The sequence below is a fragment of the Drosophila grimshawi genome, unplaced genomic scaffold (genome assembly GCF_018153295.1).
Source record: "Drosophila grimshawi isolate 15287-2541.00 unplaced genomic scaffold, ASM1815329v1 contig_44, whole genome shotgun sequence".
In the NCBI taxonomy this organism is placed as follows: domain Eukaryota; kingdom Metazoa; phylum Arthropoda; class Insecta; order Diptera; family Drosophilidae; genus Drosophila; species Drosophila grimshawi.
In genome coordinates, this window is record NW_025063240.1 from 20,650,913 (window position 1) to 20,665,160 (window position 14,248).

General features: G+C 42.7%; 3 protein-coding genes across 6 annotated transcripts; all 3 read left to right on the forward strand.

The window, feature by feature from the left end:
* The first annotated feature begins 21 nt into the window (after positions 1-21).
* LOC6558438 lies at positions 22-4,515 on the forward strand. Its single transcript, XM_032743175.2, has 9 exons — positions 22-189; positions 255-646; positions 709-794; positions 995-1,096; positions 1,149-1,662; positions 1,870-3,290; positions 3,696-3,867; positions 3,940-4,284; positions 4,354-4,515. The coding sequence occupies exons 1-9, from the start codon at positions 48-50 to the stop codon at positions 4,483-4,485; spliced, it is 3,306 nt and encodes a 1,101-aa protein (XP_032599066.1). The 5' UTR covers positions 22-47; the 3' UTR covers positions 4,486-4,515.
* Positions 4,516-4,654: 139 nt separating this feature from the next.
* Positions 4,655-8,815, forward strand: LOC6558382. Of its 4 annotated transcripts, XM_001983438.2 has the most exons (10): positions 4,655-4,817; positions 4,899-5,290; positions 5,348-5,433; positions 5,488-5,589; positions 5,653-5,943; positions 6,005-6,239; positions 6,315-7,882; positions 7,948-8,119; positions 8,195-8,536; positions 8,594-8,815. In XM_001983438.2, exons 1-10 carry the CDS (start codon positions 4,670-4,672, stop codon positions 8,723-8,725), a joined length of 3,468 nt encoding a protein of 1,155 aa, XP_001983474.1. In that variant the 5' UTR covers positions 4,655-4,669; the 3' UTR covers positions 8,726-8,815. The 4 variants fall into 4 exon arrangements, with proteins under 4 accessions (XP_001983474.1, XP_032598946.1, XP_043071499.1 ...); XM_032743055.1 differs by lacking the exons at positions 8,195-8,536; positions 8,594-8,815 and having other exon boundaries at positions 6,315-7,886; positions 7,948-7,992; XM_043215564.1 differs by lacking the exons at positions 7,948-8,119; positions 8,195-8,536; positions 8,594-8,815 and having other exon boundaries at positions 6,005-6,228; positions 6,315-6,451.
* Positions 8,816-8,957: 142 nt separating this feature from the next.
* Positions 8,958-10,007, forward strand: LOC6557348 (seminase). Its single transcript, XM_001983437.3, has 2 exons — positions 8,958-9,579; positions 9,657-10,007. The coding sequence occupies exons 1-2, from the start codon at positions 8,991-8,993 to the stop codon at positions 9,890-9,892; spliced, it is 825 nt and encodes a 274-aa protein (XP_001983473.1). The 5' UTR covers positions 8,958-8,990; the 3' UTR covers positions 9,893-10,007.
* The last annotated feature ends 4,241 nt before the right edge of the window (positions 10,008-14,248 follow it).

Consider the following 14,248-nt stretch of genomic DNA (forward strand, 5'->3'; position numbering starts at 1 on the left):
GAACTAATATAAAATAACACACACAACTAAACAGAGAACTCAACACAATGGTCAAGTCAAAGGCCGAGCCAGTATATGGCACCGGACTCATTGCCAGCAATTTGCTGAGCGAGGGCGACATGGTGGAGCGAGAGAAGAAATATACGCAGCGATTGCTCGATATTGGTGTAAGCAGTGCCTTCATCAAGGGTAAGCACCGGATAAGGATAATATGTTGTTATATGATAAGCATACCAAAGATGATCCCTGATTAGAGTCTACCCTGGAATTCGAGAGACTGGAGGAGGAGCGTCGTCTTCGCGAACACTGGGATCATCATTTGCGCTGCGATGGATTGCCGCGTCCCTATTTGCCACCGGAGATGCGTACCTTTATCGAGAAGAAGCGATACTTTCAACAACTCGATGTGGATCACAGCGTCGACTGGACGCTGTCTGTGGATGAGCGCACTGTCCTCACCCAGGACATCTTTAGGAATGAACGTACAAGGACCAAGGTCAAAGAGCTGATGGATGATCATGTTGGGGATCGCTTTGAGCAGGACATCATCATGTATTTGGATACGTTGGTCAAGATCGATTGTATGCTCGATACTGCTGCCGAAATGGAGTATGTGCGTTTTGGGCGTCAACTAGAAATTATGGAGGTGCTATCTATAGTATATATAGAGTGAAAGCAAACGATAACTTATCGATAACTATTCGATAGGTGCGCAAGGAGCTGGAGCATGAGATCGATACCAGCTTCGATAGGTTGACGTATCGTATCATACGCATGGATGGCGTCTATATGAAGTAGGACTTTACTTCTACTCATTTTTACCTTGCTTTGCCTTGCCAAGATATCGTCAAAGAAAGTTGCTCGAATCGATGCCTCCATCTACACTCTAAAAAATTGATCGAGTCTTAAAAGTCTTTCTGCAATGGCATTAAAAGTTCGGGAGACCGAATATAGCTATACGCTTTACTGATTTATCGAGCAACCTTGTCCACAGCTCGAAGGATGCGATGGTGGCAACTTGGTCCCATGCAGGTGCTCGTTATGATATTGATATCTGGGGACTTCGCGATGTGCCGATACGGTTTAAGGAACTGCCGTAAGTATTAATCAATTTTCTGGCTTATCTCAAGGCTTTAACTGAACGGCAGTACACCGTTAATGGTTGCTGAACTTAAGACTGCGGGCGTCGAAGTTCAGATGCCGTTGAGCGTGCTCCATGATTGCCTAACGTTGAGGTGCATCCACACAAAGTTTGACAACCACTCTCAGTATGCGAAGAGCTTCGATCCGATAATACCCGATAGTCCAGTTCAAGCTAATGGTGGCATTGTGGATATCGAGGATTGTCTGATCAATGAGTGGCTGATGCAGCTGGATATCCAACAGGAGCTGCTGGCGAGCATGATGGCGAAGCGCGAGAACTATGAGGATATTATGCGCACCATTGCCGAGAAGACCGAAAAGATGAACAAGGAGAAGAAGGCGAATGAGGGCAAGTCTACGAAAACAGTAATACCCAAGGCACCCAAAGAACCACCCCTCGTCCCTCCCGGCATGTTTCCCGATGCGTACGCCACTTTTTTGGAACGCGAGCAGCAGCAGTATCTAGATACACTCGATGAAATATACAATCCACGACATCTAAAACTCACTTCGGATGAGGTGAGACGTTTTCAAATGCAATATGGATTACTACACTCAAAAAAAAATCGAACTGCATTTTGGAAATTCGCCATACTTTCGATGCCAAGGAAAGTATATTTCTAATTTCCTTTGTAGTTTTAAGTATGATTTTCATTTAAAGGCGATTTTCAAAAACTCAATGCGATTTTTTCCCGGAGTGTATTTGCTAAACCTTTAATCATTCAGGTCAATATGAGACAGCACATCATGCTGGGCGGCCTATATTCGATAATGTTTGTTCGTCAAACGCCTGGCACTCATTACGAGAAGTTCAACATAATGCTGCACGAGGATGGTCGCATTCTGCACATTATGGATGATATAGTGGCCGATTTGAGAGCGCCCACTTGGGCGGATGATGTGTCAGCACGACGATCCCGTCTGCAAATGGATGAGCAGAAACGTAAGACCCTCAACATTGACGAGACGGAGCTGCCCTATTTCTTTGTGACCATACACATGCCGCGTGAGCTGTGCATGTGGGGTGATCCGATTGCCTGTCAGTATATAACCAGCATGCAGGAGGTTGAGTCTGAAATATCGCTTGTCCCTGAGAGAAGAGAAACGTTTAGCAAGAAGAGAAGATCGCGATTTGGTGCGTCAAGGATTGGAAGTGCAATACACCCGCAACCAAATCCATTCCAGCCTCGCATCTCTCGTCGCGAAAATCAATCAGTCAACGTCTTTCGTCCTACGCTGATTTCGCGGCTGCGGGCCAGCCATAAGCTGGGGCCGCAGCAGCATCTGATTGGCTTGAGCAATTTTCAATTGGAGCAGAAATTGAATCATTTGCAGGCGCGTCAATTGGAACGGTTTTGTGTACCGCGGATAATATCCTCGTTCAAGTTTCCTATGGAGGTCAGGGAGGAGCTGCAACAGCAGTTAGATCAAAGGCCAAAGATGAAAAATATGCTAATTAGACGACGCAGCATCGAAGCTGAGGAGAATACTGTAATCGGTGACTTGGATTTTGATTATTATGCACAGGAGGCGCCGGAACGACTCTTTCCCATCTATGCGAATCTTGAGCATGTGGATTACGATGATGGGGACTTAGATAGCGAAATGATCGACAAGAAGTCCATATACGGGCTCTTGAATACCTTAGATACACACCGATTGCTGTACACCACACGGTACACGGCTATCATGAAACAGCCCGATTTCGACTTCAAGAAGGTGCCATCGAAAAAGACTATCATGTCGTCTGCAGAAGCTCGCGCCAGCTCAATGTTCGCAAAGAAGATCACACAGCGACCGTCCACCATGCGAGAGAATCATAGTATTTTTGCCACACCGAGCCAAACTTGGAGCGAACTGCGTTCCACGAGCCGGGCTCGATTGAGCCTGACTGGAGATACTGCAGATGACGTGAGCTTAGAACGTGTCTATCCATTCGAGAATCCGAGAGATGACGCCGAAGTGGCGGGTAAGGTAAAGGTGAAGGTCACACACTGGACAACAAAGCACATCCACAACACTAAATTCGATAGGCAGGCCCGCACGATGACCATCGAAACGGATCGCTTGGGCATCTTTGGATTTGCCTACAAGCGCTACGATCACTTTCCCTTTCGCGACTGGAGCATGCAGCCCAACGAGGAGAAGTAAGTACAGGAAATTGAGAGGGAATAGAGAACTTTATTTGTGTATTTCAGTTATTATCCATCAGAAATTAATTCAATTACCATAAAATGGTTTTGTGTCAATCTGTGTGATTGGCAGAAAGAAGCATCTCTGACCCCATTATGTATATTCCTGATCAGGATAAGCAGCCGAGTCGAGTCCTTCCGTTTGCATGAGCGTGTATCTCAGAGACTATACCGAGCTAGAGAATAAGAAACACCAAAATTGTAATCGACAACGTATTTTCATATTGATTTTCTTGCGATTAGTACGTGCTTACATTTGGGCGTGCAAAAGCTAGAATATACTTATCAGCTGGGTTGAGGGTATATCGTAGTCGAGCTCACTCGACTACAGCCTTCTTACTTGTTTTCCTTTTTCTCTAGTAATGATGAAATTATTTTAACTGTGGATACGTTCCGGGCACGCGTTGTGCTCTACATTACGGGCCAGGGCATCAGGGGCTATGTGACTGATATAAGCAATGTTTATGTGGCCAATCCGGTTAAATATCTCGAAATTACCACACCCATATCGGATTATCGTGAACTGCGCAGGGTATTTAACATCATTCATATTGCCATCATACTTTAGACAATAATATTAAGCGAATTAATTTGAAAACAACAGCGTTTCTATGAAAAGAATGTGAATATCTTTGCGGAAAATGATGCCGGCTTTTATATTGAGAACGGATATTTCTCCGTGAAGCATGTGGCCCTTGAGAATCATACATATGATGCGATGTCCTTGCACTGCAAACTGATGAAGTTCTATCGCTCCAGCTGGAATCGCTTATCCTCGCGTCGCAATATCCTTATGTGCATGAAGAATGCCAAGGATAATACCGATTATACGGAAGCCACATTGCGCCTTACACCGGACGATGTGACCTTTGTCGAGGTATCCGAACTCTGTTCGGATGATCTCGATGTCATCAAGCTGGACTTTAAATTGACGTGGCGCAACATGACCGTAAGTCAGGGACAAATACTTAGATATGGCATCAATTATTTTCAACTTTCACATTTCAATCACATTTAGCACTATACGGATTTGCATCAGGCCATTCTCTCGATGAATCCTCATGCCAACGATGTGAGAAACAAGGATTCACTTTTGCTATTTCAGGTCAAACGTATACTCAATGAAATTCGTCTATTGAGTTTTTCGTAGATTCAATCAAATAAAATGGTTTGCATGAAATATCTGTCAGTTCTTTATTGAAATCAAATACACGCGTTACATTAAAGTCTCAAAAAAAACTAAAAATATAAAAAAAATTTAAAAAATTAATAACAAATAAAAAAAATATAAAACTAGAAATATAAAAAAAAATAATAATAAGCTAAATTCTGAAATGGGTAAGTTAAAGTTGCCTAATAAAAAGAAATTTGAGCAGGAATTGGAAAAAGTGGATTTAATATCTGAAGAAGAGTGGCAAAGGCGGGAACATCACCAGTTGCAGCGAATTCAGGATGTGAAAATATGCCTGGGCTTCATCAGTGGTTAGTTTGAGTCATTAGATATCAGTTATCAGCTTTGTTGAGGATCTATTAGCAATTGATGCTAAAATGCTCACTCTATAGAGTCAATAACGGATTACAAGCAACTGGTAGAGGAGCAGAGCAAAGCGGATCAATGGAATCGTTATTTAAGTTGCGACAAGCTGCCCCGGGTGAAATATCCACCCGAGATTCGTAACATGATTTCCGAGATGCGTGACTTGGAGGCCAGGGATGTGGACTCGGGGGTCAATTGGCAGCTGTCGGTGGACGAGTGCAGTCTACTCACCCAGGATATATTTCGCAAGGATCTGACGCGCCAAACGTTGAGGACAACCTTGTGTCCGCAAATTGGCCAGTTGTACGACAAGCATATTCAACAAATCCTGACTACCTTGGATCGAATCGAAGTAATGCTGAACAGTGAATACGAGATGAAAGATGTGCCACAGCAACGGCACTTGGATATTATAGCAGTGAGTTAATCTATATCTGTGCCAGTTTCAATAAATGATTCTCATCTTAAATTGCAGACTCGCCAGGAACTCATCGAGGAGATCGATGTGTATCTTGATAAGCTAACTTATCGCATCGTAGCTGCGCCCTGTGCTCTCAAAACGTATGTTGTGCGTTGAGTTCGCCCAGCTGAATGTTTACTGCACTTACTTTTCAGCTCATCTGATGGGATAATGGAAAACTATTGCTACAAGAGCCCCAATTACAATCTACAAATCTGGTGGCTTAGCGATGTGCCCTTTCGCATTAATCACCTGAGGTAAGCTGGCATTAAAGACTCTGCCTTATGCGAAAGACGAATTGAGTTGAGAGTTCATCTCAGTCCACCAGTAATGCTGGCCGATTTGGATTGTGTGGGTGTTCGTGTTCAGATACCTTTGAGTGTACTGTGCGATAATCTGACGCTTCGTTGTGTGCACAGCTTCTTCGATCATGTTTCGGAGAGTGCGAAGAGCTTTGGACAACAGATGGATATGTGTCCAAATGCATTGAACGGTGGCATGATGGACATTGAGGACTGTTTGATCAATGAGTGGCTAATGCAGGTGGACATTATGGATAAGATGATAAATAAGCTGGAGTTGAAAATCATGGAATATAAGAAATTCATGAGGTGAGTCAATCTATTGTCGATCTAGATTGATCCTATTGAATTCCACTTATCAATTGAATAGTCAAATGAGCGTAAAGGTTGCGCCACCGAAATGGGGTGAGATCGATCAAAAAAAGAGAAAATCAGACAAAAGCAGCAAATCGAAAAATGTGAAAAAACCAAAGGAGCCACAAAACCTGCCCGACGGCATGTTTCCCGATCCGTATGACGCTTTCCTGGAGCAGGAGCAACAGGAATTTGATGAATTTCTGGACAAGTTCATGAATCCACTCAATTTGAAACTAGGTCCGCATGAAGTGAGACGATAGATAAGCTAAATACGTATACATGTGTATATATTATTATCATATTAAGATGCGTGTCTTCTTTAGGTCAACTTGCGATATTTCAATATGATTGGCGGCCTTTACTCGCTTTTCTTTGTGCCTAAGCCCAAACACACCCACTTTCAGAAGTTTAACATTACCTTACACAAAGATGGACGAATACTTCACAGGTCAGAGGAAGTGCTTGCCGATATGGGAGATGTTGGTGAAAAGACCGATCATAGATCACCATTGACGCGACGCTCTGCCTACGAAGATGCGAAAAATTTAAATTTAAAGTTGCAAGACGACGAACTGCCTTTTTTCTGGATCACCTTTCAGCTGCCGGAGTATCTGTGCCGATTTGGCGAACCACTGGCCTGCCACTTCATCGAAGAGGAAGTCGAGGAAGTGGAGCCGGAGCAGCTCGAGGTTGATATCGAGGAGCATCGATCGAAAAAGAAGAAAGTGCGAAAAAGTAGTCGCGGACCAGAGACTGATGCAAATAATGAGAAAACCAAGAGTATTGAAAAAAACGGCAAGATATCAATTGATGAGTGTTTCATGCTGCGCAGACCCACACAGTCAATAATAGCGCCAAAGGCTCATACTCCAAGGAACATTTACCGTCCTCCATCGCTGGTTTCACTACAATATAGCACCTTAAAGACTTTCCTTCGGACTCGTTCGCAGGACGTGACTTTGCACAACTTCGATGTGACAGGCCATCTAACCAGTCATCAAATCCATGATCTACAGAGGCATTGCATACCCCGCATCCTGTCCTCGTTTAAGTTTCCCATGGAGTTCAAAATGGAGAAGTCCGAGGAGAAGATGGCGAAGAAGAAGTTGCGCGACAAAAGGTGCACTTTATTTCGTCGGCACCAAGTCGAGTTACCGGATGATCAAGAGGATGACGAACCGGAATACTTTACCTATGAGAAGCAGGCTGGACCCGAACGTATCTATCCAGTGTACAACTTGTACGATAAGGTGCAGTTCCAGCAGTCATCCTCATCGAGTGAAGTGCCCTCGGAGCCGGATTTACGTAAGACTAAGGAAAACACATTGGACATCGGCAATCACTCTAGCAATGTCAGCTTTTACGGTGTCCTGGACACTCTCAATGCGATAAAGGAAAAGTACAAATCGCGCCCAAAAACAATCCTAAATCAGCAACAGTTTGCTCCCAAGACTATTGTGCGCACATATTCGATAGTGGAACCGTTTGATAGCCCTACTGGTCGCAGCAAGCCTGCAGTTCGCATAGCGACTATGAATAGCAAGTTTTTTCCATCCAGTAGAACCGGACGCTTACCATACATTCGCCCCTTCGATTTTGAGTCTGATAACGAGAATCATGAGAGCGAATCGAGCACTCTCTCGATGCAAGGCGAAATCATACAGTTGACAAAGAAGTCCATTGTAAAGGAGCCGGAATCGGAACGGATCCAGAAACCGGAGCGACTCAAGGTTAAACACTGGACCACAAAGTACATAAAACGTACAGAATATGATCCACAGAGTTTTACGTTCAAGATTCAAACAGATCGATTGGGTATATTTGGCTTTGCCTGCAAACGATACGAACACTTTCCATTTCGACATTGGCAACTGCAATACAATGAGGAGAAGTAAGTAAGATCGCTCATTAGCTAGTATTTACTGAAACCCACCGACTAAATTACAATTGCGATAGCTCCGACGAGATCATCTTTACACTGGATACCCACCACGTGCGAATAGTTCTGTTTATAACTAATGCCGGCATCCGGGGCTATGTGACCAAATTAACCGATGAATATGTAGCCAAGCCTGTAAAGTACGTGGAAATTGAGCAACCCATCTCTGACTACCGCGAGTTGCGCAGGGTAAGAACTGACTCCGTACATTTGGACTCTTTTGTTATGTTTTCTGAGCGCAGTCTAATCCTGTACGTTACTTAGCGCTTCTGCGAGAAGAACGTCAATATATTTGCGGAGAACGATGCTTTGTTTTATATTGAGAACGGTTACTTCTCGGTGAAGCATCTGGCAGCCGAGTTGCATGTCTACGATGCATTTGCCGTCCACTGTAAGCTGGTCAAGTTCTTTCGCAGTGATTGGAATCGTTTGTCGACAAGGCGAAATATTGTGCTGTGCATGCGTAATCCCAAGGATTTGAATGAGGGCGCCGTTACCATAAGGGTCACACCCAACAATTCAACGTTTGTGGAGGTCTCCGAGCCGTGCTCCGATAATCTGGAAACAATTAAATTGGCTTACCAGCTCACCTGGCGAAATATTGGTGTAAGCTGTAAAAATAACTATATCAGAAATACAATGTAAGCTTTTTCTATACCTTAGACCTACTCGGATGTGCATCAGCTGATCAATTCAATGTATCCCCAGGCAACGGACGTGCGCAATCGAGATCCTAAATTGATATACTACATACGCACCCTGCTCAAAGAGGTTCGTCCGCTAAGTTTCTCGTAGCTAGCAGCTCGAAATAGTCAGTGTTTTGTTCAACTAATCAAAATGCATTCGCCACTCCAATTGAAGTCAATTAAAGCCAATTGTAAATAACTTTCCACTTGACTCTCTCTCTCTCTCTCTCTCTCTCTCTCTTTCTCTCTATCGAATCAGTTTACGTTTCAGTTAATGCGCTTAGAAACACTTACGTACCCGAACTTAAGTATGTAATGTTGAAAACAACAATTATATTCAAGGCAGCCTTGTTTATTTAGTCAGTTGTTTTGCAATGGATTCGCTACTAATGCTGCTGCTGCTGCTGCTGCCACTGGGTCGTGGCAACAACCTGGATGACTTCCCTGGTCTGGAGAAGATACTGTTGCCAGCTTCGGCGCATATGCGTGTTGTTGGTGGCGAAGCGACGACCATCGATAAATTGGGTGGTTATATTGTCGCTCTGCGCTATCTAGGCAACTTCGTTTGCGGTGGAGCTTTGCTCAATGAACGCATTGTTTTATCGGCGGCACACTGTTTTATTGGGCGCCAAAAGCGGTACCAATGGACCATCGAGGGTGGCATCTCGCGACTCGATGAAAATGGTACCAAAGTGGTATTGAAGGAGTATATAGTTCCCAGTATCTTCGATGAAGACACAATGCACATGGATGTCGCCGTACTGCTGCTGTCGGAGCCACTGAAAGGTAAAAATATTGTTCCAATAGCTTTGTGCAACCATCATCTCATCGAAGGCCGCGATCTGACCGTTTCGGGTTGGGGTTTAACTGATCCAAGAGCAACACTGGTCCAGCAGCAACTTCGCACCGTTATCGTCCCAGTTGTTAAGAAAAGTAAATGTAAAAAGGTCTATAAAAAGTCATGTAAGTCCTTAATTGTAGTTGCTAATATCGAATATTGAAAATCGAATAGTGTATATTCTAATTCTCTCCCTCTAAAGCCAAAATAACCGATGCCATGTTCTGTGCTGGGCTAAAGAGCGGCAAAGATGCGTGTACCTTTGATTCGGGTGGTCCGCTTGTCTACTATCCACCCAATGCCGAGAAACAGCTCTGTGGCATCGTCTCATTTGGCATTGGCTGTGCCAGTGTCAAATATCCTGGCGTCTATACGGATGTCAACTATGTAAAACCGTTCATTTTAGCCTCTATCGATACACTAAATAGTTTGCCTTAGCGAGCACATCTAGATCATATAGATCTACAATTATTAAAGAAAATAAACCCTATAAGCTGATGCCAAGAATTCATGGCTTACTCGGCCTTGTCCCAAGGACTGCCTTGCAAAATGATCGAAAGTCTTAATTCTTTATTTATTTACTATAAATACTACTTTTTTACTATTTATACTTATATACTTATAATGGTAATTTCTTGAGCTTATGCATACATCAGACCTGTACATATCTGATAATACTTTTGATGTCAACTCAGCCCTTGACTCACCCAATATCTTTAGATTATCTTCAGTTTCTCGCAAGGCGGGTTTTTGATTTTTTTGTCGCGACACGCAAAGGGGACAACATTTTGTGCTTTAATTGTTGTCTTTATTTGCATGTTTCTGGAAACTTTCGCGCCGCTCTCTTTTGGCATTGCGTGTAGCAGCAACAAAATGCGGCAGCTCCTTGCTGATCATTGACTGATTTCAATAATTGATTGCAGAGCTGCAGAGTTAAGCCCGGTTCTCGTCCTGGGATCGGTGCCCCCGAGGGCTCAATTTTAGAAACCGACCATCGACCAACTTTTACTTTAGTCTGCCTCGCAAAACAAAAATGTAAATTAGTTGCTCTGCCTGAGGAGTGGAGAGGCAAGTGGGGCATCTAAGGGCTGAATCGGAATTTATGTGTCTGTAGATCATTGCATGACTGACGGCCTTTCGTCTTCGCTCCGAGAATTCGCAGTTTGAATTAGTTTAATAATACAATTAATTGTTATTTATAGCTTCCTCTGCGCCATCGCAAACGTTGTATTTATCTCTCCCATATAGCGGCGAGGGCAACCTAAATCCGAGTCTCTGGCTCCCTAAATGGTATTTTACAGCACGCAACGCAATTTCAGTCAGCTCTCAACTGTTTTTGGATGAAATACTTGGCCATAATTGAGAGGAGCATGCACTTTCCACGTATACAGCTGTGAAAGTCCTGTGTTGCCTTTAGCTAGACAGCCATAAAGTTCAAGAAAACAGTCATTATTTAGTAAACGCTATAGATACTCTGATATAGAAGGAATCTCACTAACACTAATCGAATTTTAGCTTGAGTTCCGAGATAAAATGGTGTTTCCAACTTTGAATGTAGTATTAAACTAGAAGTCAAACCCTGATCTAAAAGATCTGGTTTTTGAAATTCAATTGAAACTTATAGCAATGGAAAATTTGATCCACTCCAAGATACAATTTATCAAGATAGACAGTTTCCGTGCATATACCCTGTAATATAATAAAGAAACTGTTCTGCTAGACATATTTAAGGCCCTGAAGTGCCAGCGACGCAGCGGGAGTAATGCCGATTAACATTGGAGCTGAGCACATCTACAACATAAATAAATATGTCTGATGTTGAGGACACATTGCGGGCTGCGTATGTCACTGGAGTGGATTGGGAGTGGATTGGGAAGGGATGGGGAGTGGGTTCGGTCTCCTGGCTTTGCACTGTGGCATTAAGTTTATTTATCGGCTTTTAAATGGCATCTTCGCTTGCATATAACTCTGGGTGTCATGTAATGCGCACCAGAAACAAAGGCAACATAATGTAACAGCCGCAATAAGCAAGTTTTTGAAATGGGTTGCATTCGGTGGGGTGAGGAAGTGGGGATGCCAGTAACCGGAGGGGGATAGCTCGTAACCGCAGATAGTACGACTACCATTTACTCTTGTAACATCAGCAACATCAGCAACACCACTTTTACTAGTGTCATAAATTTATGGCACATTGTTGCCGCACTGAAAACGTGCCTCAGACTCGCCTCAGGCATTTTGGCCACGGGACTCCGGGACTTCAGCTGCCACTGCCACTGCCACAGCCTCTGGCTTTGACTCTGACTCTGCCTTAAAAGCAACAGGATTTCAGTAGTCGGTAGTCGGATAAAACAACATGCAACCTGGCACCTACTGCACTCAGACAAAAAATCGCCCTGCATTTTAGCAATTCGCCATACTTTCGAAGCCTGGGATAACTCAGCTTATAAATCTCAAATCCCGAGTTTTTCTATTATTAAATTTATGGCATATTTTTCTAAAATTTAGAATGAATTTTTTGATGATAGAAAATATTTGTTAAATATAAAAAAACAACAAATTTTGGAATTATTTCTAGAAACAAGAAAAACTTTCTCGTTTTCAGAGCTATTTATAATCTATTACGATTATCTAAAATTCAGGACAATTTTTTCTCTGAGTGCTGAGTGCTCAGCAGCAGCTCCAATCCAAAGATTTACACATGACTATTTGGGAATGTGGCAAAATATAAAATCAGTGCGGTTACAGTTGGACTGCTTTGGCTTGGAGCTCATATAAACTCGACAATCAGACATATCGAATCGGCGTTAGTAACTCTATTCATTCTCCTCACCCTAAAATGGTTAGATTGTTTCGGTTTGTTAATTAATGAAACACATCATGTGAAACCATAGACAGACAGAGAATGAGAGAGGAGTTCAAGAAACTGGTTCGTTATTCCGAGTTTCTAAAGAAATGCTGAATTACTTGCAGTGGTCAGGTAAACATGCAACAACAACAACAACAATCACTTGAGGAGTCGTCAAACACTTGATCAATAGCGGCAGTTTGTGTGTTTTGTTGTTGTTGTTGTTGTGTGTTGGCCACAGATAGATTTTATTATGCAGAGTACGAAGTGTGTTTGCACAACTTAAAAGCCAATAAAATTTGTTGTTAATTGCTTTGGTAAATTGAAAAATTAGGTTTTGGGAAAAGCAACCGAAGCCGAAACCGAAACAGAAACAGAACTTTGCGTAGTCTGAAGTTGAATTTTAGAGTCTGTTTGGTCAACTTATTAGCTTGGTCCGTTTTAATGACCTTTTAAGAGCCGCTTGTAACTTGAAAAACTGGCGCTGGGAGAGCAACTAAAAACTAGACAAATCGAATCGCTTGCCAAACTTAAATTTAATCGGCTTAAATACAATTTAAGTTAGACGAAGGCTTACTGCGATTTCACAGCGTAGGGCATTAGAAACGGAGAAGGGCAACTAAAAAACCAAAAAAAAACATTAAATAGAAAAAATCGGTTAATTAAAGTTCAACAAAGTTGAAAACCGATTTCATGCCGCGTTGAATCAACAAATTGTAAACTTTTTCAAGCCAACAAGCTGACGGAGGGGGGTAAAATGAGGGGGAAAGGGGGAATGGGGGCTATAAGGGTACGTCCATTATTTGTACTTATTTAAGTGCTTGATCATGCTGATATCATCACCTGGCAAAACATTTCTTTGTGTCTGCTGTTGCCTTCAATGCAATTAGCGTCTGCAGACGCCAGGTGGTCTCCTCTTCTCCATCTTCTCCTCTCTTCTCACTCTTCTCGCTCTTGCGCCCTCACAAATCTCAAATCTCGAATCGAAAATCGAAAATCTGTAAAAATGTGAAACAAATTTCGTATTACTTTTTTGGGAGCAGCACCCCAAAAAAAAAAGAAAAGAAGAGCGTATAAAATCAAAGTTTACTTTCAGACCGAATAGCAAATGCACTTCTTGATGAAGGATTCATAATAAATAAACATTTTAAATTTCTTTCCAAATAGCCTTTCCAGTTGGTAAGTCTGAAACTTCCGCTATATATATCGATAAATGTGTTTAAGTAAAGGGAAAACCCGCTCTCCGCATTAATCGGGGCAAATCGCTTACTCGAATCGATATGCCCGATTGCGTGTTCGCTTCAGCTCGCGCTGTGTTGACAGTTATTGATCGATGTTATCGAGAAAACACAATGTTGAAATTAATTTTGATTGGGTCTCTTCGCAAGCTCCTTTCAGAGCGCTTATTGTACTAACCAATTGGGCTCAAAGCAAAAATAGGAAAAAACAAAAACTCCGCATTGTAATTTACGTTTATTTTGACTTTAAGAGCGCGGCTAATGGGCCAGTGGGCGACTTTGGTAACCCTCTGGTACTCTCGGAATCCCCACTCTTTACCAGCTGACTAGTCACAGCGTGCTCTCCACTAAGTGACACTGACTAATTTGGTGTCATTAATCTCGTGGCTGCTTAGTGTCAGTTGCCTCATCAATACGCATCACAAACGAGCAATGGAAAACAAATGTGGATGCGAATTGTGTCTGAATGCGCACGTTTCACGGCTAGCGAGAGAACACTGTGATGAATGTGTTGTGTTGAGTTCTGTTTGTGGCCTCTCATAGGCTGGACACCCTAGGGTGTCTCTCTCTACCTATCTCTGTCTTCCTGCATCTCTGTCTCGATTGTGGTTGCACACACGCAGATAAGAAATTGTCCTGAATTTTAGAAAATCGCCCTGAAAACTAGATCCTTGGAAAGTATCCTTTCCAAAATTCAGAAACAATTAATGA